Source organism: Myotis lucifugus, unplaced genomic scaffold (assembly GCF_000147115.1).
Source record: "Myotis lucifugus unplaced genomic scaffold, Myoluc2.0 scaffold_593, whole genome shotgun sequence".
Classification (NCBI taxonomy): domain Eukaryota; kingdom Metazoa; phylum Chordata; class Mammalia; order Chiroptera; family Vespertilionidae; genus Myotis; species Myotis lucifugus.
Genome location: NW_005871641.1, coordinates 379084 through 406992, shown reverse-complemented (window position 1 = coordinate 406992; position 27909 = coordinate 379084). Strand labels below are relative to the sequence as shown.

Below are 27909 nucleotides of genomic sequence, written 5' to 3'. Positions count from 1 at the left end.
TCACCTTGCTCAACAGCCTCTTCCACAAGCTTCTGGAACAAACTCAAGGCTCTCCGGTCCACGATCATGGAGACGCCCTTGTCCAAGGCCTGCAGGAAGGCGGCCAGAGCAATGGCGCCCGGTGGCCCGTCCGTCTCTTCCGGAGGCTCGTGGTTGAAATGCGTGGGGAACCCGGTGGTGAGGAGCACCGCATGGGCGTGGGACAGCGACAGAGAGGCCCTCAGCAGCTCATCTTTGCGGAGCAGGTGCCCGATGCCCCTGTTGCCTAAAATTACAAATAAAATAAAACAAAATCACAAAATAATATAATTGTGCTTCAAGTAGAACCTCATGCAAATGGCAGTTTGTTTCTTTGTCTGTTTCAGAGGTAGTTTTGAGGGATGTGCCAGAGGCTGCCAGTTGTTCACCAGAACGTGTCCTCTGCCCCTGCCCCGCTAGGGAAGGGCAGCGGGATACATGGCGGGCGGGGCAGCCTCTCTTTCAGTTAGCTGTGGCCACAGACTCGGTTCTCTCTAGGTAGCAATCCTAGACGGGTTGAAAGGGAATAAGAGTAGGAGTGATGTGCGCCCCCTCCTGGCCATGTGCCTCCCATGAACTCCTCCAAGCTCTTCCTTTCCTGGGGGCTGAGCTGTTGACAACTGGCGCCCTCTAGGGGTCCCATGAGGCGATGGCAGAGTGCTGGGTCCCTGAGTGACTGGGTGGAGCAGATCCCCTTCCTGTTGAGCTTAAATACTCAGGCTGGGAGTCCCACCCTGGACTGTTATTTGAGCAAAGCATCTCGGGGTTTATTTGTTACGGAAAACCCCAATTCAGGGGACCACAGAAAGAGAAGGGACACAGTACTGTCTCAGTTAGGGATTCCCCAAAAGAAGACCCTAAAACAGGGGTGGGCAACCTTTTTGTGAGTGCGTGCCAAAACCAGCAAAATCTCTGACTTAAAATTCTTCTGCGTGCCAGCCCTAATTTTTTGAGAATATGTTACGCCTACTTGATATCTCTTAAGGTGTATGTATGTGAAGAACCTTGAAGAAATAATAAAATTCATTCGAGCAACAAAAACACAGTATATGATGATGAAAAATACATTTATTTTATAATGTATACATGTACACTGATAGTCCGACAGAAAACTTTATGACTCCGTTTGATATTATCAGTGGGGCTTTTGCTGCTGCATCACTGATGACAGAGATTTTACATCAGGTTTGTATTTCGTGACCTTCAGAGATATGCAGGAGCTACTCCTTTCATCTGTCAGGCTACTCCTATTATGAGACTTAACAAAATTCATCACTGAGAACAAAGATTCACAATTGTAAATGGAAGATTATAAGAGAGGGTTTCGAGTGCCAGCAAAAGTTACTGGAGTGCCCTGTTTGGCATGCGTGCCAGGGGTTGCCCACCCCTGCCCTAAGACATTAGAGTATTCCAATGGAAAGTGAGCCCAGGAAAGAAGTCGGAAGGTGGAAGAGGTAACATGATAGAGAAAAAGGAGAGAAGCCGCTAAAGCATGTGTGGGCGAGCAGATGAACTCTGAAGGCATCTGGGGCTCAATCCTGTGAGAAATGGTGTGGAGCCTGGCCAGTGTGGCTCAGTGGTAGAGTGCAGACCCATGAACCAGGAGGTCATAGTTCAATTCCTGGTCAGGGCACAGGCTCGGGTTGCAGGCTCGATCCTCAATAGAGGGCGTGCAGGAGGCAGCGGATCAACGATTCCCTCTCATCATTGATGTTTCTCTCTCTCTCTCTCCCTTCCACTCTGAAATCAATAAAAAGAAAGAAAGAAATGGCGTGGAGCACAGCTGAAAGAAGGAAAGAAAGAAAGAAAGAAAGAAAGAAAGAAAGAAAGAAAGAAAGAAAGAAAGAAAGGAAGAAAGAAAGAAAGAAATGGCGTGGAGCACAGCTGAGGGCTGTCCTTCCGGAGGACAGGGGGACTGGGCATGCCTGCACTGGCTCCTGACCCCTGTGGGCTGAAGGTTGCCCATCGGGACGCTGACTCCTCGAACTCCCGGGCTGTGCCTGCTCTGGTGGCGGAGCAGAGAGACCCTGGCCTAAGTTGGGAGCTATGGCTCCGAGAGCTGCTCGCTGCAGCTGGGGTTTGGGCAGGGCACCAGCAGCGTCTGCTGGAGCTGCCGCCAGTGGCTGCCAAGCCGGTGGCAGCCGGGCAGCACAGCTTTCCGACTCTCGTCACATACCACCATGCCATTGTCTACACTCAGGTCACTGCGGAGGCACGTCTATGCCACTTGGAGGCGGGATGTGACTCAGAGCTCCCATCCCCGCGGCGGCTAAAATGAGAGGTGGGCCTAAGGGCCGGGAGAGGACGTCAGCGTGCATTGGAGCTGCCGGGAGACTCTGCAGGGACCCGGGGCTGGATTCCTGTTATGGAGGAGAAGTCCCAGGTTTAGAATCTGGAAACTGACATTCAGGTCCAGGTGTTGGCACATCGTAGCTGGGTGACCTTGGCCTCGGCCTGGATTGCTCTCGACCTCAGTGTTCCTACGAGGAGCCTGGGGGTGGCCCAGGTAGGGGGGAGGCTGCCAGTGGGAGTGGGAACCAGAACACTCATCTGGTTGGGACTGTAGATTTGTCTGCGGGAGCCAGCCATCGCTTCTAGGAGGGTAACCCCGTAAAGTGGTCAGTAATGAACGCAGTCATGAGAATGTCCACTGCGGCACTGTGTATGGTGCCAAATAGGATCGTAATGAGAGCGGCAGGACATGTGTAAAATGGAACTCTATGCAGACATTAGAAAGATTGCTGTAGAAGGCGAATGACATGGGAAAATGTCCACAGCGTATTAAAAGGTTTAAAAAGCAGGCTCTAAAATAGTATCACAGCATGATTCACATATATATATATAGAGAGAAATATTGTTTTTGTTGGTGTCAGTTTTATAGGTTCAAGACTGAAGAGAAAGACTTTTCAGGGCCAACATTTGGGATGGGATTCTGGTAATTTGTATTGCCTCTTTACTTTCATATATTTATACAATGAACATGAGTTGCTGTCGATAAAGGGAGAGAAAAATAAATTTTGAAAGAAAACAAGAAAGAAATTGGACTGTAACCTATTTGGACTGAGCGTGTGCGCACACACACACACACACACACACACACACACAAAAGGAGGAGAGAACTCTGTCAACTCTAAAGTGGTCTGTACATTTGTGATGGATTTATTATTAGTGCAAACATGACTGTTATAAATCTCCAGAGTCTCCAGGCACCTCAGATGCAAGCCAACGTCCTCTCAGAAATGACAGAGTGGCTCTATTATTAAGCCCAGAGAGCAGTGCCCAGTCCACTGCCATTAATCTTCTATCTGCGTATTTAACAGCGGAGGAGTGAAGCGCATCTGGCGCTTGGAGGATCAAAGATGCTCCTTGATCGATGATATTGGCACATCCAGACGGTCATAGATCTGCCTTTGCCCCGAGCCTCATGCTTCAAGCCCTGACGGACCCCCGTCTGCACAAGCACTAAGGGGTGGGGGCTGTGGCCGCCCTCCCAGGACATTTTATTAAGCGGTGGGTGCCCTGCGTCTGCAGTCAATTCACTTCCCAGTTACTTTTTTTTTTATCTGAGCTAAAGGCAGAGTCAATAATTCATCTTTCCTCATGATCCTCGTGCCGTGTGAGAGAGCCGTCAGAGTGGGTGAGAGCGTTTGTGAGAGAGAAAGTATTACAGGAATTTGTAAAAAATATCCACCAAGGAGATTAACTACGTAAGAGACTAGGTATGCACAGCCATGAGCGTTCACCTCTATACATGCATATGTCCTAGAAGGTGCATCTTGGGGGCTGGGGGGGGGAGCGCTATGTCCCACATTTACTGTGTGTCTATAGGTTAAGAGAACCATATTCCCTGCAGAATAAATGAATGAATGACCAAATGAAAGACCTGACAGACAATCAAGCAAAAAGCTATGCCTTCTGGTTTCACAGGAACTTTTGTTATCGGAGATCCCTCTGCAATTGGGGGGCAGCCTTTGCTCCCAGGTCCAGGGGGAAGGTCAGACATGACTCAGGCTGGGCTGCTCTGTCGGATTCTGGGCCACAGTGTCAGCCAACACCAGCGGGCACCCAGGCTGTCTGCTCCGTGGCCCTGCAGGCGCTATTCTCTCCCCCAGTGTCACCACCATCAGCGTCGGGGTCTCAGGAGTCTGGCCTGGAGGGTCGACCTCCCAGGTTGGTCTCACGCCTCTGCTCTCTGCAGACCCCACCACCGTCGATCTAGGTATCTGCTTGGGGGACAGGTGTCCGGTGGGCCAGCAGCGAGGCCACATATGCCTTCTTCAGGCGGTCAACGTGCAAGAACAACCAGGGGTAGAATCACAGCCCGTGAGAAGAGCAGGAGAGGGACTGGGGTATGAGTCAGAAGAGGCCAGAGCACGTTAAGTGCCGGGCACATACCATTCAGATTCAGACTCCAATTTATCTCCCACTTATTGATCATGGCCTTGGAGTCAGCGGGTGTGGGTTCAAGTTCTGCCCAACCATCTACTAGATATGTGGACTTGGGCAAGTTTCTTAACCTTATGTGCCTCAGTTCTCCCATCTGTTAAAGAAGTTAATAATAGCTGCCTCCTAGGGTTATTGGGAGAATTTGATAAGATGAAACATGTAAATGCTTTTAGCACATGCCTGGCCCAGGCAGAGTAAAACTCAGTAGATAATAACTATTATGCTCATGAGCTATCAGAACCCCTGAGAGAAAGGTGTAATTGTTATTACTCCAGTTATACTGATGAGGTGCAGAGCGGCTATGAAGTCTACACCTTGCTTCTCTGTGAGCCTTTGTCAGAAAAAAAACCCACAAAAACAGAAAAACCTCAAACCACTCAAGCACAATGGCGCCCTCTGCTGGCCACCTGAATTAGAAATCCAGCCGGTAAATGAAGACGCAGCGGGAAGTTGAAAGCCCCTCAACCAGCCTTCACAAACCTCCTCCCAGTTGGACCCAGCAGATCCCTCGTGGGCCCCACTAGCCCTGTCCCTGCCTCGAAAGCCAGAGGCTGACAAACCACAGAAGGACTGTCTTTTCTCAGAGACGCAAGTGCAATATACAGGTTGGCTGCAAACAGTTGTGAGGCAAACTGTAGGGTCCTGCCCATCAGGATCCCCAAAGAGTAGAATTCCAGCCCCTGCTCCCCTGTATAAAAAAAACAAAAAACTGCTCTGTGCCCAACCCCGGGGCAATGGCAAAGGGGAGATGAGGCCGCTGTTAAATGCATGGATGATGATGTTTGAACAGTGGCACTTGACTACCTAGAAACCAGTCGCCCTTCTTTCTTACCTCGCCAACCCCAACTTAGTTCTAGCAACGTGCCCAGCTAACCAGCCCGTCTCCCAAACTCTCTCACATGTTTAAGGTTGAACATTTTGGGGGGAAAATAAAGAAGGAAAAATCACCCTTTATTCTACTACCCAGAGACCCTCGCTTTCAGTACTGCGGTGCATTTACTTCTAGCCTTTTGGGGATTCATATACAGTATAAACATTTTTTAAAAATCATACTATAGCCCGGCCAATGTGGCTCAGTGGTTCAGTGTAGACCCGTGAACCAAAAGGTCATTGGTTCGATTCCCAGTCAGGGCACATGCCCGGGTTGCAGGCTCGATCCCCAGTAGGGGGTGTGCAGGAGGCAGCGGATCAATGCTGTTTGTCTCTCATTGATGTTTCTGTCTCTCTATTCCTCTCCCATCCTCTCTTCCTAAAAATCAATAAAATCATTTTTAAAAAATCATACTATAGATACAATTCCATGCTGCCCTTTTCACTGAACATCATGTCAGTGATGAATTTCTCCAGGCCCTGATGGCGTGAATGTTTTGGTCCTTACCTGGGTCTACGGCAATTACAGTCTCTAGTTCTCTGATCTTCTGCACGGCCAAAGCGGATGTGATGCTGTAGTGCAAAGGATCTTGGGAAATAGGATGGACCTCTGGAATTCCCTCTGGGGTGAGACAACCGGCTGGAGCCTCCAAATCCTTCAGGTCAGTCATAACTGTGGAGCCCGGTGCGCTCGTGAAAGCCAGCGGGGTCTCTAAAACACACAGCAAGAGGGATGAGCCCACCCTCTTCATCAAGCCCAGTGCATTCTGGTCTAGCCTGCTGTTGATGGACAAGAGAGCGCCATGCACCGCCTCCCCCAAATGCACTCCTTGCACCCTTTGTTGGCACCATAGGCTGGCTTACGGCTAAATAAGTTCCACTTAAAACTTGGTGCCTTCAAGTTTTAGGAAAGTGAGGATGAGGTGAGTGTGGGAAAAGCAGTGAAGTTCAGCCACAGCTACAGGTGGGGCCCTCGGGGCTCCATCAACGCAACCCCAGGGACATCAGAAAGTACTGCCTGAACTCTTACAATGCATCAACCACTTCGCTCCCTTTGCAGCAAATGCTCTGTTTGCTAACAAACAGCTCTCTCTGAACAGAGCTTCTGTTCTTCTCCGAGCACTTATGTTTTGCTTTGGTTTAGGCTAATTTTGTTCTTTGGAAAACTCTTTCTTGCTAGCTGACAGCAATGTGAGGCACTCTAGCGGAATCTCTAAGAACATGACTTAGCATGGCAAACACACTGCAGTTGGAGATGCAACTTTATCCTCTCCAAACCTGCATCCGCAACTATAAGACAAAGATAACGCTGAGACAGGATGGGGGTGAGGCCTAAGACCTCACCTGTGCCTGGCACATAGTAGGTGCCCAACATATTTATGTTAAATAGCCAGAACCCCATGGGTCTTGGGGTTTATGCCTCATCAGCATATCAGGGATGTCTTTTCCTCTCATGAGGCCATTCTGATAGCTAAGCTCCCATGAATGCTTTCAAATAAACGGAAAGTGACACTCAGTTCTACGACTTGTAGCGCATGTGTGGCAGACACTAGAATTTTCCAGTGTCTACAACAACGGGCGGCAATCGTTATATTTTTACATTTTGCTCACATCCCACCCTCACCGTGAGCTAATTGGGGCCCTCGTGTGGCTCTTCATTGTAACATCACCCTGGGCCTTTGAAAAAATGTACTGACAGTGTGGCTTGCAAACACCATGTGGAGTGGGTTTGTTTAGTTGTGTTGTCTGTTTTCGCTCCAAAATGTCTCAAAAAGTCCATCTAAATGATGGCCCTTGGAACTAGCTATGAACCTTCTGCAGAGAGAAATATGTTTAATCAAGACAATTTGAGCTGAAGGACAAGCTGCTCTGGTGGGACCCACCCCAGGATGAAAAAAGAAGCCAGAGACATCTTGGCTGTGGGCTGCAGGTCTGTCACATGACTTCCCTCCTTAAGTCACTGCACCGTGAGCCTATCCTTTCGGAAACCACAGACCACCAGGTTCCACCCTAGGTTAGAGCAGTTGCCCGCAGAAGCCGGACGTACGGTAGCCGCTGACGGCTTCGAGACTGGTCAGCTGGGAAGGCCAGAACACCGGGACCTCCCCCGGCTGACACGGCACAGGATCCCCGTAGTCAGGTCTGGAAAGATCTCGGATTCCCAGCAGCTCTGCAGAGGGAAAAGGAACGTGAATTCCACCAGGGCCTGCCCTGGCAGCCCCCATTCGAGTTCAACTTGTGGAGAAGTGCATGGTTCTTTCTCCAAGAAGGAACTCTAGTCACAGGGTTGCTGTAGATCAGTGGTTCTCAACCTGTGGGTCGCGACCCCTTTTGGGGTTGAACGACCCTTTCACGGGGGTCACCTAAGACCATCGGAAAACACATATATAATTACATATCGTTTTTGTGATTAATCACTATGCTTTAATTATGTTTAATTTGTAACAATGAAATTGGGGGTCACCACAACACAAGGAACTGTATTAAAGGGTCGCGGCGTTAGGAAGGTTGAGAACCACTGCTGTAGATGGTCCTGGAAAAGGATGGGTGGCACGGGCTGATTGCATTGTCACAGAATGCAGGCTGTGTCTGACTTTGTGACACAGCCGAGAGCAAGTTCAATGACACTAACGCTCACTCGCACCCAAGGCCCAATCCCAAGTCCCAGCCAGGCCCTCTGAGAGCCTCTGAGAGGCCAGGGCAGCCTCCACGCCTGGATCTACTCACTCGCTCTCAGAGGTTTTTCCTCGCACTCAGATTGAGTTCAGATGCTGGGGATCAATGGGTTTCAGCTCACGTGAACATTTGGAAGGCAGCTATGTCCCAGCCAAATACGCCGCTGAACAACAGCCGAGATTCGAGGCGGCTCTGAGCTCAAGTCTCAAGACAAATAGCTCAGCTTCCACACTCCACCACCTGCTTCCCCCGCCCCAGGTCCACCTGAAGGTCACAGGAGCTGTTCTGCCCAGGGCAGCCCCTTGAACCTGAGGGGCATCTGCCGACCCAGCACAGGTAACGCAGCTGCGGGAGGGCCAGCTTCGGGAGCTCAGGAACAAAGCACGTTCCCGTCTTCTCGGGCCGAAGCCCACGAGCAGCTGTCAGAGTCATGAGCGAGCCTGGCCACTCACCTGGGTCGCCGATGTGCACGGGGTGTCCTTGCTCACCCATCAGGGAGCAACTGGCCTGCACCAGCCTCTCCAGCTTGTCCTTGGGGACGGGCCTCATGGTGACCACCAGAGGGCAGCAAAAGCCAGCAACGGTGGCGCAAGGCACTGTGGTCTGCCAAGAAATCAGGTTTTTAAAAAAAATGTCAAAAAATAGAATTAGCACAGAACGGAGCTCTGAGTACTGCAAGTTCAAGGCAGTGAATGAGGTAGGTAGGAGGTCCCAGTAGCTTTTCTACAAATATAGCTTCTACTCCCATGAGACACACAGATGAAGAAGTTTGCTGGTGATGATTGGTCTGAAACAGAGAACCTTAACTTTGTGGGTGCCGTGGACCCCTTTGGCAGTCTGGCGCAGCCTGGGACCCCCATCGAAGTGATGTTTTAGACCACAGGAAAGGAAATGCATAGGATCATAAGGAAAACCAATCATACTGCACACGCAGTTATCAGATGATGAAAAAATGTGACCCAGCAATCTGTGTGTCTCTGCATTAACAGGTTAAGGAGCAAGACGACAGGCCTGCTGTGATCATTTTGAATTTGTGATCAGCACACAGGATGATCCTGAGATGTCTGAAGACCCGGGATGGGACATGGAAATCCCTGTGGTTCCTCGGGGCAGCCACCGAGTCGCAGATACGACTGCATTTGTCGCCTGCGTTCATAATCGAAGGCCGCGCTCAAGGTCAGTTTGAGGCTCCGAAAATACTAGTGAAAATACGATTTTTCTTCCCATCCAATTCCATGGAATCCTCTGAATGTTCCCCGTGGGCCTCAAGTGGCCAGTGGGCCACAGCTGAAACCGCTGGGGGCAGCGGAGCAGAGGAACGCCCAGGAGCGGGAGGCACCAGTCGCCTCGGCCTCGTGAGCCCGCACAGGGACGGGGCCTGTGCCTGGACTCCCGGGCCCTGCCTCGCTGTCCTGACTCAGGAGAAGTGGCCCAGGATGGCCTGTGTGACTGACTTCCTGGTGGGTGTTTCCCCCTGAATGGTGCCTGGGCCCTGCAGGGGCTTGGGACAGATGCAGGGCATGGCCAGGATGCCATCTGCTGGGACCGTGTGGGCGGCCAACTAGACGGCTTGGGCCCCAGGCAGCAGCCAGATGACACCTTGGGGAACCTGCTGAACAACAGCACCCAGAGGGCACACGCTGTGGACCCTCTCAGGAGGTGGGCGGCGATCCCCCGAGGGGTGCCCTTCATCTGCTTGAGGCCGCCGACGGACTCGCAGGTGGCTGCCAGGCTGTGTCTCCAGGAGCCAATGTGCAGAGGCGTCAGCATTAAACCGAAAGCTGTTGGGTAGCCACTGGGGCCGTGAGTGTCGGAGACAGACCCTGGCTCAGCACGCTCTCCTCTCGGGAGCACGTCCCCCCAGGCCAGGGGTTCTCAACCTTGGCTGCACATTAGAATCGCCTGGGAATCTTTTTAAAATCCTGATTTCTGGGCCTCATCCTCCGGAAATTCTGTTTCTTTGTGATGGGGTGGGGCCACAACATGAGTAACAAAGAAACAGAATTTCCGGAGGATGAGGCCCAGAAATCAGGATTTTTAAAAAGATTCCCAGGTGATTCTAATGTGCAGCCAAGGTTGAGAACCGCTGCCCCAGGCACATGATCTTTAGCCTTCTCTCTCCTAAGCTCCAGGGGCCCTGCCTTTGCCTCTGTCACTTGTTCCCTGAGCCCGTGTCTTCTACGGCTCACTTCTGCCTCTGTGACTTGCCAAATGCACTTTCTCTGGCAGTTGGGAGTCTCGGCTGTGAATTCTTTCTCAGCCAGAACTCGAGTACCCAGGTTGCTGAACCCAAGTCCGGTCTGACGCCACCCGGCTAACATCTGGTGCTGTTCTTGCCGCCAAGACTGTGACTCAACTCTGTTGCTGCAGCAGACAGTGTGCAAATAAAAGAAAAAGAACGAGGAGAAAACCATGGCTCTGTGAGCATGGCCTGGCAGAGATGAGCACCCCTGCAAAGCATCGGCCCATGGCCACCTCCACTGACGGCATTGTACACCTGGGAGCCAGGAGGCCCGGGCTCCCGTCTGGCGTGGGGACCTGGGAAAGACCTTATTTCTCTCCAGGCCGCAGTTTCCTCACCCAAAATGACAGGCCACAGGTGATGGGCCACGAGGTCCTCCCAGCTCTTACCTGCAAATGGGGGCTGTGTTCTGGGGCCAGACCCTGCCTGAGCCCTGCCAGCAGTGGAGGCTCTGCCCCCCCCTTCCCTACTTTCAAGAAAACCACGCAGGCGCCGATTTCGTGCGTGGAAAGCAGCTCGCACTGTGGGCAGCCTTGTTCATTGTCAGAGGCAGCGCGGGCCTCCTGGCAGGAGCCCCAACCAGCGAGCTTTCAGCTCAAGGTGAGATCCCCAGACTGAGTCCTCCGTGAAGAGACCCGGGCGGGCCGTGGACGCTGGCTGACCACCGACCCAGCCAGGTACCTTCTCGGACCTCACACCATGTCCAGGGGGTGGTGAGTGGAACGAGGGAGTCTGGTTCCTTCCCCATGGCAAGCGGCGGCTGGAATAAAACCTCGGAGACACAGCAGGGAGGCAGCCCTAACAGCGGGCACGTCCCGGGAGAGGAGACCACCCTGGGTGTGTGACCGCCGGCGGCCGCCTCTGGCCCAGAACATGACCCGGCTTCCTGACAGAGGCAGCGGATGGCCCTGCCGGGGCTCCGCCACAAACCCCCGGCATTTCCCCAGCGGGCGCATCCTCACTGATGCCAGGACGAGCGAGCCAGGGAGGGTTTTCAAAAATCTCATTGAGCTGCCCTAAGACAGCCCTCGCCGGTTCGGCTCAGTGGTTAGGCTGTCGGCCTGTGGACTGCAGGGTCGTGGGTTTGATTCTGGTCAAGGGCATGTACCTGGGTTGCAGGCTTGACCCCCAGCCCCTGTCAGGGTGCATGTGGGAGGCAACCGATCAATGTGTCTCTCTCACATGGATGTTTCTGTCTCTCTGTCTCCTGCCCTCTCTCCAAAAATCTATGGAAAAATATCCTTGGGTGAGGTTAACAACAACAACAACGAAGAAGCCAGACAAATTCCAAACAGGCTTGGTTTACGCAGCCGCAGCGATCTGTCTGAAAGGGCTGGATTCCCACCCCAGGCCACGCTGGGTGCCCACGGCAGTCCCGGGGGTGGGCAGGAGAGAGACTCGCTCACGGAGGTTAGCAGCTGCAGGAGCGGCTGAGCGGGGGCCAGCGCTTAGGTCTCCGGCCTCCTGAGCCGATGCTCCCCCAGCCCAGGAAAATACAGGTGATCCACACTTTCAAGTCGTTCTGCCTTGTGGGCTGTGTCCCTACCTTGTATGCACCCACGTGGCCGTGGCCCGGAGGGTCTCTTCTGGGGAGCCCCGCTTTCTCCCAGACCCCTTCCAGGGAGGCGCTGCAGCCCAGGAAGAAGGTCACCATGTCCTTCAGCTGCTCCGAGTACTCCTCCAGCGAGGTCAGGCTGCCGGTGCAGGCACCGAACTCGTACTTGCAGAACTGGGGTCGGTCCATCCTGGGGACACAAGGGGAAGTTCGCAGACCCCAGGCTCAATATGGGCCTTGACCAGGCATTTTTAAAAAGGACCAGGGCGGTGGTGGGACGTTTACTACTATGGAATACTATGCAGCTGTCAACAAGAGGGGATCTCTTATTCTTTGGGACAGCATGGATGGACCCGGAAAATATTATGCTAAGTGAATATTTACGTCAGTCTGAGAAAGGCAAACATCACATGACCTCACTTATGTGTGGAAGCTAATGAACAGAATGAACTGACCAACAACATAAGACCCGAAGCAGGGAGGCGTGGAACAGACTGACATACCTCGATGTGGGGTTGGGTGGATGAGAAGAGATAAACCAAAGAACTTATATACTTATATCCATGGACACGGGCAATAGGGTAGTGAAGACCTGTAGCGGGGAGAGCAGGGGCTGGGAAGAGGGGGAAAGGGGGGAAATGGGAGGTATCTGTAGTACTATCAACAATAAAAATACCTTAAAAAATAATAAAAAATTAAAAGGACCAGGGAGAGGGAAGAGGACATCTGGGGCTGAAATTTCTGGCACTGGCACTGCGGTAGGCGATGCAGTTTTGAGCAGGGGGCCTTGCTGGCATTTTTCAGATCTTGCCAGATTGGAAACGATTAAGTCAGCATGTATATAATATAGCTCCGCCCCCTCCTGTTACAGTTCCTGGAACTTTACCCAAGACCAACCCAACCAGCAAGAAAATAAATAAATAAATAATAGTGGCCCGGCTGGTGTGGCTCAGTGGTTGAGCATCGACCCAGGAACCAGGAGGTCATGGTTGGATTCCCAGTCAGGGCACATGCCTGGATTGCGGGCTCCATCCTCAGTAGGGGGCGTGCAGGAGGCAGCTGATGGATGATTCTCTCTCATCATTGATGTTTCTTATCTCTCCCTCTCCTTTCCTGTCTCTGAAATCAATAAAAACATATTTTTAAAAGAAAAGAAAAGAAAAAAAACAATGGTGTTCTCTCTGCTGTCGAGGCAGGGCCCACAGACAGAAGGGACAGAGGACACATGGGCTGGCCATGGCGAGGCCTGCCTCGTTCCTTAGAGAAACGTCTGCAGGGTTGAAGACTTTGGTTACAAGCCCGTTCTTCATTCACTCCAAAGCCGTTTGCCGAACCGCTCCTCCGTGCCCGGCGCAGACCCAGGGATGGGGCTATGGTGATGGAGAGGGCACAGGCCCAGCCCTTAAGGAGCTCAAAATCCTACCCTGGCAGGTGAGACTCCATTGGAATCAGAACCAGGAGTGCTCACAGTCTAGGAAGAGGAGTGGCACAGGGAGGGGAGAGAGTCATTCTTCCCCACAGAGGGGGAGGTGCCGGCGTTGGGTCCTGAAGGATGAAGAGGAGTTCACCAACTGGACAAGGAGGAAAGCACAACCTAGGCCCGTGGTCGGCAAACCGTGGCTCGCGAGCCACATGCGGCTCTTTGGCCCCTTGAGTGTGGCTCTTCCACAAAATACCACGTGTGGGAGCGCGTACAGTGCGATTGAAACTTCGTGGCCCATGCGCAGAAGCCGGTTTTCGGCCGGGGTGAGTCTATTTTGAAGAAGTACTGTTGATATTTGGCTCTGTTGAGTAATGAGTTTGCCGACCACTGATAGGCAGAGGAACAGTGGAGGCAGCACAGTGGTCTGCTCTGCGAGTCCCCGAGTTGGGAGCATGGGAGGTGCTAGGGAGAAGGTACGTGAGCTGGCCTCGGCCCAGGGGGGATCGCTGGAGTCCACAACATGATAAAAGCAGACTTTCCCCCAAAGTTTTCTCTCGGGGGAGAGGGCTGGGGGGTTGGAGGTGACCAGACATAGTGTCAGGAAAAGTCACTCCAATGGGACCATTTTCTTCCTCATGCTGTGCAGACAGGGCTCTGACGTTGGTGATGACGTGGCTGGAGGGCAGTGCCAGTGGGCTTTCTCCAGGGCTGGGCCTTCTTGGTGACCCCAAAGATTTTACCTGGGGCAGGGACAGGGGCAGGGGCAGGGACAGGGGCAGGGGCAGGGGCAGGGACAGGGGCAGGGGCAGGGGCAGGGACAGGGGCAGAGGCAGAGGCAGGGGCTAGGGGTAGGAGTGGGATCGGGGGGAGGGCATCTCCTTCCTGAGCAACAGTCACGAGTGAGCCTCCGTACCAGGCCCTGTGGGGTCGCGAAGCTGGACAGAGGTCCCTGATGACAGGCCCCTGGCTGCAGCATCGGCCCCTGCCACCTTTAACCCCGCTAACCCGCGCATTTTACCTGGTGCCTGAGATGGCGCCCAGGGCAGGCCACGCCCACTTGCCCGGCTCGCTGCGGCCCAGCAGGGGCAGAGGGCCTCGGTTGGCCTGGCAGAATGTCTCAAAGGCCGGGGCGAGGGCCCTGTGCAGGACCACCACGCTGGCTGGTCGGGGCCCTGGGTTTGGGGAGAGAAAGAACACACACAGGCAGGTGCTTCTCGGAGAGCCTTCTTAGTTTAACTTTCTCCTGCAGCCCAGCGCACACACAGAAAAGTGCACGTGAGCGTACAGCCCGCTGGTCTCAGGGGAGGAACACACCCACGGAACCAGCATCCCGGGGAAGAAACCAGACATGATGAGCACCCCAGAAACCCCTGGCTCCCCTTTCAGCCATCTCACACCCCTCCCCCTGCAGGGGCAGCCACTACCCTGACCTCTAACATCACACATGCCTTTGCCTCTTTTTCATACGATGTTCTTCATGGAGTGGCATCGTGCGGTGTGGGCCTTGGGAGTACAGTTGCTCTCATTCAATAGCATGTTTGGGGGAACCAGGCATATTGCCGCGTTTAACCGTAGTCGGTGCCTTCTCATGGCTGTGCGGTGCATTCACTACCACAGGGTATCTGCCCCAGACCGCTGCCGACGGGCATCTGCATGGCTTCCAGGGGCCTTATTACAAATGGTGCAGTCGCGACCATTTTACCACATGCACTTGGGGTTACACATGTGCATACTCCTGCTTGGCATAGGTAGGGTACGTACATATTCAGCTTTGGTACAGACAGCTAAGCAGACCCAGAGTGGCGGTACCAATGTGCATGCCCACCCACAGCGGCGTGTGGGTTCCTGGTCGCGCCATCACCTCTCCCACACTCCGCATTCCTGGCCTTTCGCCTTCCGGCCACCCCGGCAGGTGTGCGGAGGCGTCGCGCTAGGTTTTTATTTGCATCGCCCAGGTGCTGAGCGTGAGTGAGCGTCTTTTCAGATGCTCCATTGGCCACTTGGATGTCCTTTCTGGGAAAGAGACCGTCCATGTGTTTTGTCTGGGCAGATTCTCGGCTGAGCGGCTCACAGAGCCCTGGACTCTCCCTCCAGAGACGTCTTAGCGGAGCCGTAGAGGAAGGCCCCACCTGCCTGCCCCGACCCCTCTGGTGGCAACCACCCTCCTCTGGAACGAGAAGGCCTTTGGCTTTGGAGGCTTGGATCCCGTCTGCCTCTGACCAGCGCTGTGACCCTGGGCTGTTTCCCACGGGTAACATGGCAGTGATCTCCCGACCTCAACGAGAACTCTGCGTGTCCAGTACCTAGCGGACGGGTGTTCAGGAAGGAGGGGTGGAGTTACACTCAATGGAACCTTGTACAGACATTTGAAGTTATGATACAGGAGAAATGTTTTATGATATTAAGAGATATTTGGGCTGTATCATTAAAGGAATGATACTAGGTAACGAAAGTAGGTTCAGCATATCCCCCTTTGTAAAAAGTCCATGAGAGCCTTGGCCGGGTGGCTGGGTTGGTTGGAGCGTTGTCCCGTACACCAAGCGGCTACAGGTTTGACTCCTGGTCAGGGGATATACCTAGGTTTTGGGTTCAATCCCTGGTCGGAGGCAACCAATCGATATTTCTCTCTCATCGATGCTTCTCTCTGTCTTTCTCTCTCTCCTCCCTTCCTTCCCCTCTCTCTCTAAAATCAATAAAAACATCTCCTTGGATAAGAATTAAAAAATTAAAAAATAGCCCTAACCGGTTTGGCTCAGTGGATAGAGCATCGGCCTGCGGACTGAAAGGTCCCAGGTTCAATTCTGGTCAAGGGCATGTACCTTGGTTGCGGGCACATCCCCAGTGGGAGGTGTGCAGGAGGCAGCTGATCGATGTTTCTCTCCCATCGATGTTTCTAACTCTCTATCCCTCTCTCTTCCTCTCTGTAAAAAAATCAATAAAATATATTTTAAAAAAAATTAAAAAATAAGTCGAGAGAGAGAAAGAACTAAAAGAAAATACATCCGCATGCTAATCATATTCTAAACTTTACCCAGTAATTAGGAATCATTCTATAACTGGAGGGGAAAAAAAAACCAAAGAAAAAAAGTTATATTTTAAAAAAGGATTATTTCCTTTAAAAAGACCATCCCAGAGAAAAACATAATTATGCTCTTTTGGAGAAATAACCTTGGGCACAGTCCTCCTACTTGCCAGCCTTGCTCTCTCATCCTGTGGACATTCTTTTCCGCAATAATATTGTCAGCTAATATTTTCTGTGTGCTTAGCATGTGCCAAGCTGTCTGTGCCAAGCAATTGATCTATGTAATCTCCTGAACACACGAGGAGAATAAGGCTCAGAGAGATGGAGTGAATTTCCCAGGGTTGCACAGCTGGTGCATGGCACAGCCAGGATGCAAACCTGAGACGGGTGGCCCGTGAGCCCCTGCGGGCACCGGGCCTCGCTAGGCTGGATCCGCCCCCACCTCCGGCACATTCCTTCTCGGGGACGGTGAAGTGGAGCAGATGCCGGGTGTCTTCGGGGAAGAGTCTGGGGCTGGCTCCTGCTCTAACCGCCTGGAGCTCCTGATCGCGGATCCGCAGTGCCTGCCAATGCCACAGACAGCCTTCCAAAATGAGGACACACCGGACGCTGCCAGCTGCTGAAAGCCCGAGGAAGCCGGCTGCCTGTCTCAAGCAAGCCCAGCGAGCCTCCAAAAATAAGCTGGAATGAGGGGGAAGGGAACTGGGCCAGCCCAGCGGCCTCGCGTTCCCCGGCCACCCCCTTCTCACCTCCAAAGCTGTGGTGAGAGCAAACTGGACCTTTAAGACCGTAACTCTGGGAGGTGTGACGCACACAAAGCTTCTCTGTTTCCTCTTTAATTATTGCGTAGAGTTCAGAGCCACTGCGTTTTGGTTTTGTCCATCTCCACTCTGGCCCTGGAGAGTCCCCATTAGCAACAGGACGTGGAACAGAGGGCTGAGGGGTGCCTTTTTGAGGGGGACCCACGAGGGGAGGGCTCTTGATGGTCTGATGGGATCCCTGCACCCCCTGGGTTATGACATTTGGCTGCGACTGGGGTCAATGACAACTTTGACATGTTTTCTCTTGCGGGATCTTTTAGAGCCTTGGGTGTCACTCTGGGGAGACAGTGGGGAGCTGGGTACCCCCAGTGAAGATCAGACCAAGGCAGGGAGACCTGGTCCAAATTTGAACCAGATTAACATGCTGCATACCCAGGGGCACTTTTCCGGGAGGGAAACCGTCTCATCATCCGAGGCCGTGGGTGGTTCTGCCTACGGAGCTGTGGCAACCAAGCAGAACCACGTGGTGCCAGTCCCACCTGTGGACAGGTATTCACACCCGAGGCTGGCCCACGTGCCAGCTCTGCTGGGAAGCTAAGCAGCGACCAGAGCTGACAGCATTCTGCTCTTACTTTCTGTCTCCCGTGCGATGCTGGGCATCTCTGGGATTCCTGTGCCCTGCACAATCGGTATCTTCAAAACTTCACAACCCTCTCTCTCTCTCTCTCTCTCTCTCTCTCTCTCTCTGTTTTCATTTTAATTTTAAAAAATATATTTTTATTGACTTCAGAGAGGAAGGAAGAGGGAGAGAGAGATAGAAACATCAATGATGAGATCGAATCATTGATCGGCTGCCTCCTGCACGCCCCCACTGGGGATCAAGCCGCTAACCCGGGCATGTGCCCTGACTATGAATCGAATCGTGACCTCCTGGATCATAGGTCGATGTTCAACCACCGAGCCACGCGGGCTGGGCCTTTTCTCTTTTTTAAAACATCTAGCACCACTCACCCCCCGTCGTGCTGGACATGTTTCTGATGTTTGGTTTCTTTTGTAGAATCAAACTCCTTATGGCAGCAAGAGGGCAGGACTTCGGGTGGAGGGTGAAGGTCATCGTGAAGGTCACCGGGCCATCCTTTAATGGGCCGCAGAGAGTCTGGATGAGGGGACGAAGGGGAACAGATGAGAAGGCACAGCTCCCTTGAAGGCGGCAAATTCCCCATCAGATACCCGATCCCGTCCAGTCCTGGCTGTTCCTGGCCCAGCCCCGGGATGTGTATCGGTTGCAGCAAGTTCTTGTCCCTCCCCCACCCCTTTCCTGTCTCAGTCTCCAGAAATTCCGAACACTTTAAGACCTTTGCTCACGCTCTTCCCTTGGCCAGGAATGTCCTCCCTCCCTCCCAGAAGGCCTTTCCATCCCTCATAACTGGCTCAGAATCTCCCACCTCTAGGAAGAAGCCAAGAGGTGTGCACTGGCTCATGCTGGGCGCCTGGGCCCTCAGAACATTCTGTGGCCTGAACTGCGGTTGGCCTGAAGTTCTACTTGACTCGGGACCCCCTATCCCACCGCCGGGGAGACCCCAAGTGCCTAGGCCTCTTCCACAGGTCCCAGAGCACCAACCACAGCCTAAGCACACAGCACACACCCAAAACGCTTGTGACCCAATGAACAAACGAATGAGTGCCGATCACAAATGAGCCAGTGGGCTGAATTTTCTGTCTACGTGTGACTTCTGTCGTTTAGACTTAGGGGTCCTAGCCGAAACTGGTTTGGCTCAGTGGATAGAGCGTCGGCCTGCGGACTGAAAGGTCCCAGGTTCGATTCCGGTCAAGGGCATCCCTACTGGGGATGTGCAGGAGGCAGCTGATCGATGTTTCTCTCTCATCGATGTTTCTAACTCTCTATCTCTCTCCCTTCCTCTCTGTAAAAAATCAATAAAATATATTTAAAAATAGACTTAGGGGTCCTAGAAGATAAAGATTTTATGCTTTCTTCTTTATACCTCCTTACTGCCACTACTCTGGACACAGTGCCTGACACAGAGCTTTGGTGAACAAATGAATGAATACAGGGGTGGGCAAAAGTAGGTTTACAGTTGTGAGTACGTGAAACGGTTTATTCTTGTATTATTATTATTTATTAATGATTGTATTATTTATTCATGTTACAAGTGTAATACAAATATAATTTTTAAGAGTTAGAGATGGTCTCAAAGCTCCAGGAGGTTACATTTAGGAAAGAAGCCCATCAGTTGACTTACACTCTAGAAAAAGAGGCTTTAACGTGTTAGCAAAACCGAGGTCACATTGTGTTGGCTCCCAAGGCACAGCTCATGTCTTCTTCACCAAAACAGACGCCGTGCCTCGCTAGTGCCTGGCGCAAAAGTGGGAGTTCAGTGAGTGTTTGTTGAATGACTGGCTGACTGTAGAATGGGTGGAAGCACAAAGGCAGTGCCCACAGGGAAGGCTCTGGACAAGCCTGGCTTTCCACAACTCTTTCTGTCTAAAAGAGGAGAGCCCGATGGGATTCTAAACCACCGATGTATGTTTTCACCTCTAATACCAGCGGTAGAAAACTACGTAACCGCCATGGCCGTTTGATGAAGAATATGAGATTGTATAAAATCTCTAGCAAACAGAAATGTAAAGACAGTGCCCCGGAAGAGGTAGAGATGCATTTCAGACCGACAGCGAATGCTTTAATAGCCGCAGGAACCGAGCGCTGTGGGCACATCGGGAGAGGACAGTGGGGGGTCAGGTGAGGTTGGGTTCCATGCCCCCGAGGAGATGCTGAGGCTAAAGCAGCTGCTTTGGCAAGTCAAGCCTGAGCGTGCCGGCTAGACTGGCAGAGCCCGCCTGGGCCCGGCAGACCTCGCTCCTGGGCCAAGCAGCCGGGGCACCGGCTAAGATCTTGGATGTCTGTGGCTCCCCCTGGTCACTGCGGAGGGCTTAATAGCTCAGCCAGGCACTCAGCAAAGGTCCAAGACAGAACCATTCCCTACCCATGTGGGGACATGGCCAGACCCCTCTAACAGCTGTCCTCACTGCATATCTGGAGGAAAGAATGATGTTTACCCCAAACCCAATCGAACGAGAGACCCCCCACATGTACCTGTTAGCCTTTACCCCCCATTATATTTTTATTTATTTATTTTTAATATATTGTTATTGATTTCAGAGAGGAAGGGAGAGGGAGAGAGACATAGAAACATCAAGGATGAGAGAGAATAATTTTTTTTTCCAGTTTTTTTTTTAAATCTTTATTGTTCAGATTATTACATTTGTTCCTCTTTTTTCCCCCCATAACTCCCCTCCTTCCAGCTCCCACCCCACCCTCCACCCTCACTCCCCACCCACTGTGTTCATCCATAGGTGCATGATTTTTGTCCAGTCACTTCCCGCATCTCCCACACCCCTTTTCCCCCCAAGAATATTCAGTCTATTCCCTTTCTATGTCCCTGATTCTATTATAATCACCAGTTCATTCTGTACATCAGGTTATTTATTCACTTGATTCTTAGATTCATTTGTTGATAGATGCATATTTGTTGTTCATTATTTGTATCTTTACCTTTTTCTTCTTCTTCCTCTTCTTAAAGGATACCTTTCAGCATTTCATATAATACTGGTTTGGTGGTGATGAACTCCTTTAGCTTTTCCTTATCTGTGAAGCTCTTTATCTGACCTTCAATTCTGAATGATAGCTTTGCTGGATAAAGTAATCTTGGTTGTAGGTTCTTGGTATTCAGCACTTTGAATATTTCTTGCCACTCCCTTCTGGCCTGCAAAGTTTCTGTTGAGAAATCAGCTGACAGTCGTATGGGTATTCCCTTGTAGGTAATTGAGCCTCTTTCTCTTGCTGCTTTTAAGATTTTCTCTTTGTCTTTTGCTCTTGGCATTTTAATGATGATGTGTCTTGGTGTGGTCCTCTTTGGATTCCTTTTGTTTGGGGTTCTCTGCGCTTCTTGGACCTGTAAGTCCATTTCTTTCTCCAGATGGGGGAAGTTTTCTGCCATTATTTCTTGAAATAGGTTTTCAATATCTTGCTGTCTCTCATCTTCTGGCACTCCAATAATTCTGATATTAGGCCGCTTAAAGCTGTCCCAGAGGCTCCTTACACTATCTTCACACTTTCGGATTCTTTTTTCATTTTGCTTTTCCAATTGGGTGTTTTTTGTCGAATCTTTGGTTTGATTCTTGTGCTCGTCTGGTCTGCTATTGGGTATAATATTCTTTATTTCAGTCCGTGTATGCTTACTTTCTAATTTCTTTATCGTAGCATCGAGGGTCTCATTAGTTTTCGTGAGGCTCTGCACAAATTTATGGCAAGCCCTCAAAATTGCGATTCTTAGCTCCATATCCTCCATTTCTGTCATGTTTTTTTGTCTCCGCATCTTTTATGTTTTCTTGGTGCACCCCCTTGTGGTCTCTGTGCGCAGTCTTGTTCTAGCCAAGCCTTAATTGTTGTAGTTAACACTAGAGGGATTTGACCAGCAGACCGACTGGCTGTAGGATTCTGGGGAGGCGCTAGTCCTGCCCTTGCCTGAGGCAATCGGCAAATGTCTGTGCGCAGTGCTTGGGCGGGGCGGGCTCAACAGGGCGGGGGGAGGGAGCAGCTATGGCCGCTCTCAGTCCGTCCCCAAGGGCTCTGCCTCTCTGTCCCAGCAATCGCTGCAAACCTCGGAGGGACCGTAGCCAGACAGTCCCACTTCTCCCGTTTGAGTCTGGGTCCCTAGAGACTCGCCCGGATCTGTAGCCCAGAGTCTGAGACTCACTCCTGAGTGAAAACGACAACCGCGCCCTCAGCCACCAGCTCGCTTTGCGCGCGCACCGCCGCACCACCGTACCTTTAAATTTTCCACACTGCACCTCCTCTGTGCTTTGGACTGCTGTTGTTTTTGCTTCTAGTTGAAGAGTCTCTCCTCAGCCAGCCTTCCTGTGGTTCTGGTTGATGTCCGTTCCGACTTTTAGTTGTATTTTTGAAGTGGTTGTTTACGGCGGCGGTCTCCGGTGTTTACCTACGCCGCCATCTTCGATTCTCTCTCGAGAGAATAATTGATCCTCCTGCATGACCCCTACTGGGGATTCAGCCCACAACCCAGGCATGTGCCCTTGACTGGAATCGAACCCAGGACCCTACAATCCACAGGCCAGTGCTCTATCCACTGAGCAAAACCAGCTAGGGCTCCACCCCCCATTATTACTGGATAGGATGGTAGGTATAAGCTGGGGGCTGTTTTGCAAATAAATTGTAGCCAGAAACCAAACTCTGAAGATGATTGCCTTCCCTTTGCTTTATTTATTTATTGTTTTAATATAAATCCAAGTGGACCTCAGTCATTCCTGTTACTTTCCTGGCCTGGAGATAAATGAGGGCAGCTAGGACTCTTGCCCTGTGAAATGCATGCTGGGAGTGTGCCAGGCACCGGAATGTCACCACATGCATGCTGGGAGGGAAAGAGGCTGAGAACCCCTACCTCATGGATCATCCCCTTGAAGGCAGGGGTCAAACAGAGCATGACATACATTGGCGCCTGCCAAAGAAGTGCCCTCAATGCACCAACCAGAGAACGCCCAGTCATATACGAAACGGTAGCAACCCCACCATATGTGGGAACCCACTGTGTGCCAGGCCCTTTACCCTCAATGGTTTACAGCCATTGGTTCTTCACCCCCTCCCCCCAACAAAGAAGACATTATTAATCCCATTATAGACAAGAAAGGTGGGGTTCAGGGAGGTCAAAGTAGTTAACTAAAGTCTCATAAGTAGTATGTGGTAGAGCCCAAATCCAAAAGCAAGTATAAAGTCATGCCTGCTTGATCAATATCTACCTATCTATGTCCATCCACCCATCCATCCATCCACCCATCCATCCATCATGTGGTGTTAATGGGAATGACATCCTCAGTAGGAAAAATGGGGACCAGCCCCCCTACAAGATGATTCTGAGGCCAGAGTCTCTTGAGCCTTTATGTTTCTTTGGGACCGAACCCTGAACTTCTAGGCTTTCCACCAGGGTCTCAAGTGAACTCACTGCTGAGGGGTGCTGAGTGGCCCAGTGTCTCATGGTCCAGTGAGGTCTTACTCTAGGAGTGAGATAGGACGGGGAGATCTCATTAGGGAGCCTTGGTTGGACTTCAAGAAGTCACCTTTCTGCTGTGAGTTCTTCCTTTTCTCTTTAGAGAATAACAAACTATCAAATCCACAAATATCATTCCCCAGCATCAAATATACCAGAGAGGGGGCCTTAGCAGGATCAGACACATCCCAAGCCCAGTGTCAAAGTATCTGCTCTATGCCTGTCACAGATGATTGAAACTCCACCATTAGGAAGTCATTCCTCCGCTTTACCCAAGCAATCCAATCCAATCCAGTCCAATTCTGGAGGAATGCATCTTCCAGATGTGCTCAAACAGTGGGCTGAATGCAAGCCCATGGTAGCAATTTTAGTAATAGAAACCACATAGAAACAACCTAACAAAGGTTGGTTAAATGCTAGTTAAATAGAGGTGTAGCTAAACTCTAGTACATCCATACCATACACTCCCAAGCTCCCTCTGACTGCATTCCTACCCTTGCTAAGATAGCAATCACAACGTTAACCTTATTCCGGCACAGTCCAGCATCCATGCATGCATTCAGCAGGCATCATGGCACAGAGCACAGATTTGGGGGCAGACTGTCTGAATTCTAAACCCATCCCTACACTTAGGAGGGGGTCATTAACCCCTCTGGGCCTATTTTCTCAACTGTAAACAGGACCTAATAACAGTATGCACTTCCCTGGGTTGCGGTGGGATGAAATTAGCTAACACATGTGAGGTTCTCGGAACAACTCCTGGCTGGGCCCACGGTTAGCGCCACGGAAGCATTGCCCTTGTGTGTGTTACTCCCGCCCAGGGTGCTGCAGACACCGTCGGGAGAAGACAGCCACAGCCCACACTTACGGGGGGGTTGCCTCCCTGGAGACAGACCTTAACCACATAATTAGCATCGTGTCTGTCTCCCTGGGAGAGACAGGAAGTAAATCAGTGACTATGATGCCATGTGCAGAGGGAGCCCTCCTGGGCTGAGTCTGAAAGGAGGAGGAATGATCAGACTCACAGACGGTGGGGAGGGCGGGTGCTCTAGGCAGGGACAGCATGAGCAAAGGCAGGGAGCAGTGGGGAGAACTAGCTTCTTATGCAGAGGACCTGTATGCCACAGGGAGGAGGAGGGGCGCAGGGGCTGGGAGGGCAAGCAGAAGCCAGCTCTGGAAGAAACCTGGATGGATCCCCAGAGCAATGGGAAATCACAACGGTTTCAGCAGCAGAGTGACTTGGTAAGACTCACCGTTTACGAAGATGCTCTGGCTGCCAGTGGGGGACGGACTGCAGGGCAGGCAAAGAGGCGCTGGCAGATGAGAGGGAGGCCAGGCCAGGATGATGAGCATCTAGGAAGTCTCGCTCCCAGAAAAGACCCTTGCAGGAGAGAGGCTGCCCTTAACCCTTCGTGTGCCCTGCTGGGCCAGCCAGCCCTCAGCATGCTTAGGGGGGCCCAGGTAGCTCTTGTGAAGGAGGGACAAGGGATCTCTCTCTCTCTCTTTCTCTCTCTCTCTCTCTCTCTCTCTCTCTCTCTCTCTCTCTCTCTCTCACACACACACACACACACACACACACACACACGGAGAAAGTTTTCAGTTTCCCTTCAGTTCCACCAGGGCAGAACTTTTGACCTGTTCCATTTCTTGATATAACTCTGGCGCCTGCAACAGTGCCTGGCACAGGGAAGGCACCCAATAAATGTCCACGGTTAGGGGGATGGGCAAAGCAAGTGACACCCACAAAAGCAACCGAGATGAGGCAACCAGGGAGGTAGGAGGGAAACCAGGTGGCTCAGAAGCCAAGGGAAGCAAGTGTTTCAAGGAGGAATTCATGTCATGAAGGTCATGGAGAATGAAGTTTAAATGTCCATCGGACTTTATAACCCAGTCAGCAAGCATCTTGTATGGATGCAGGACGCGACCTTGACGGGTACAAAGAATAACAGAAGACACAGTCCATCTCCTTGAAGCTCACAGTCAAGCCAAGAAGATCACATTATTCACAAGCATAAGCACTTCCTGATGTTAGGAAAGTCCATTTCTGGTCTGTAGATGTCACTTCCCCAGAGTCCTGCACGTGACCACGGAAGAACAGAACAAGGAGGTGTGCAGACCTTGTCTCCACTCATTAATTTTTGTGGTAGAAGTTGTTCAACTGCCAAGACAGTTGCTGGTGGCAGCCTAGACACAATTGCAAATTTGCAAAGTAGATGTTGCCGTAAGGAAAAGGTATCCTAACTGTATAAATATTTCAATTTTTTTTTCATTATAACAGAGACAAAAGATTGGGCCAATGCTGGACATATTATATATTGATTTATATTGTTGATTTAATAGGTCGGATACAAGTGCTTCCATTACGCAAGGATTGTGAACAAAACAAGTATTTTTAACCAAAGTCGATGGTGGTCAAAGCCGACAAAACAAGTTCAGTCCTAGAGTCAGGAGGTGGAGCAGAGCAAGGCAGGAATCCATGGCGAGGGATGGACACCTTGGTGACCCAAAGCAGGGGGTCAGAGCCCAAGTGGTGAGGAGGGCATCCATCCCCAGGGAGGGTGGTCTGGCCTGTGGTGCCACAGCCTGATCAGGGTAAGGAGGGGTTCTTCAGAGGGTCGGGAACGGCACCTTGCGTGTGATATTGAAGGGTAAGGAGTGTGTGTGTGTGTGTGTGTGTGTGTGTGTGTGTGTATGTGTGTGTGCGCGCACGCTCTGGGAAACAGTATCCTTTAGCTCTGCCTGGGAGCAGCAGCATTTCATGAGTAATGAGCACATCTAGCGCCATATCTTGGCTTCTAGGTACCATTTTCATTAAAATGAACCGAGACTCCTTGGAGAAATGGTTGATTCCACAGCTTGGGCGAGGAAGTCAGAAAGCGAGCCTGGAACATCTTATAGGGTCAGAAAGTGGCAGCATGTTCCAAGAAGGAGGAGGCCACATAGAGAGGATCCAGACTGAAGGGGCTCTCACTGGTCAAACTGGGGACGTATGAGCTTCAAAATAAATAATGATGGGAATGGAGTATAATTCACTAACTAATATAGGAATCTATACATCCATATGGATATAAAAAAATAAAGTTAATGAGTGGGATATTTGCATAGCCTCAAAGTACCTCCCCGTGAAAAGCCTTTTAATTACAGAGAGGAAAAGACTAACTTTATCTTTGAGAAACCTGGTGGATGCCACCTTACTCATGTGCCTGAAGTGACCATCAGTAGGATAGGAATAAATCGAAATGATGAGATCCTTGGTAGGGGGGAGAAGGAGGCCAGGTCACTGCCATTCAAAGTGACATGCCTGCCACAGATGCATAACCTGCATCCAATCATGAGGAAACATTAGACAAACCTTCACCAAGGGACAGTCTACAGCACCTGTCATCTTCGCAAGTGTCAAGGTCACGTTAAGTCAAGGAAAGATGGAGGAGCTGTTCTTCCAGACCGAAGGAGAGCAAACAAACACAATGAAACGCAAGAGTGATTCTGAACTGGATCCTTGGGAGAAAAAGGACACGACTGTGATCACTGGTGAAACTTGAAGGGAGTCTGAGGATTCGATGGTAGCAATGAACCTGCGTTAGCTTCCTGGATTTGACAGCTGTGTTGTGGGCAGGAGGGAAAAATGCAGGAAAGTATGGGAGGAGGATGGGGACACCAGCAAAACGTACTCTCAGAGAGTTCAAGAAAAAAAAATGTTGCAACTTTTCTGTCACTTTGTGATTGCTTCAAAATTTAAAAATGATAAGAAATAAGTTATGGAAAAATTAAACAGAAAAAAATGAAATGTTATACATACATATCATGGATTATTATTTAGCCTTTAAAAGGAAGGAAATCCTGACACATGCTACAGTACGGATGAACCTTGGAGACATCATGCTAAGTGAAATAAGCCAGTCACAAAAGGACAAACACTGTATGATTCCACTTATAGGAAACTAGAGGCCCGGTGCACAAAATTAGTGCAGTTCCTTCAGCCAGGCCTGCACTCTCTCCAATCCGGGATCCCTCTCACAACCTGGGACCATTGGCTCCTAACCGCTCACCTGCCTGATTGCTCCTAACCACTCTGCCTGCCTGCCTGATGCCCCTAACGGCTCTCCTCTGCCGGCCTGATCACCCCTATCCACTCTGCTTGCCTGCCTGATCACCCCTAACCGCCTCTGCCTCAGCCCCCGCCACTGTGGCTTTGTCCGGAAGGATGTCCGGAACACGTCCGGTCTATCTGGTCTATCCGGTCTAATTAGCATATTACCCTTTTATTAGTATAGATGCCCGGAATAGTCAAATTCACAGAGACAGGAAATGGAACAGTGGTTGCCCAGGGCTGGGGACAGGAGAGTGTGGGGAATTGGTGTGTCACGGGGACGGATTTTAAGTTCGGGATGAAGAAAAAGTTCTGGAGACGGATAGTGAGGATGGTCTCATGACGATGTGCATGTACTCGCTGCCACTGACCTGTGTGCTGAAAACTGGGTGAGATGGTGAATTTTATGTTGTATATAGTTTACCATCACAAAAAAAATAAAATCTAGATTAAAATATCAAACTGCGAGGGTTAAGGTACATTCCCATTAACTGTTCAGTTTCAAAATGTTGGTGTGAAAGTGACACCAGGGTTGGCGTGTGTCTTGAATTAAATATAAAATGTTCTCTGACTCGGGCTCCTGTCCTAACTCCATGGCAAAGCAGGGTTTTTGTGTGTGTGCTTCACATGGCCAAGCAGTCACTTGATCGCTCTGTGAAACTTGGGGAAAACTCTTTCTGCCAAACGTGACTGTGAATGTCCATTCTTAGAGAGTCGTGGACTATT

At 51.1% G+C, this 27909-nt stretch overlaps 1 protein-coding gene across 3 annotated transcripts in view; it reads right to left on the bottom strand.

Annotated features, from left to right (window-relative positions):
• The window catches only part of DGLUCY (D-glutamate cyclase), a 62699-nt gene that overhangs the window by 21964 nt on the left and 12826 nt on the right, over positions 1 to 27909 (bottom strand). For 2 of the 3 annotated variants that reach the window (XM_014446975.2, XM_023745874.1), the window contains exons 2-8: positions 18025 to 18169; positions 14249 to 14402; positions 11799 to 11997; positions 8463 to 8613; positions 7382 to 7504; positions 5843 to 6046; positions 5 to 265 (exon numbers count right to left, since the gene is read on the bottom strand). In XM_014446975.2, the coding sequence (XP_014302461.1) occupies positions 5 to 265; positions 5843 to 6046; positions 7382 to 7504; positions 8463 to 8613; positions 11799 to 11997; positions 14249 to 14402; positions 18025 to 18127 (1195 nt within the window). In that variant the 5' untranslated portion in view covers positions 18128 to 18169. Of the gene's footprint in view, positions 1 to 4; positions 266 to 5842; positions 6047 to 7381; positions 7505 to 8462; positions 8614 to 11798; positions 11998 to 14248; positions 14403 to 18024; positions 18170 to 24346; positions 24455 to 27909 lie in introns of those variants that run through there. The other variant, XM_023745873.1, reaches the window with a different exon arrangement.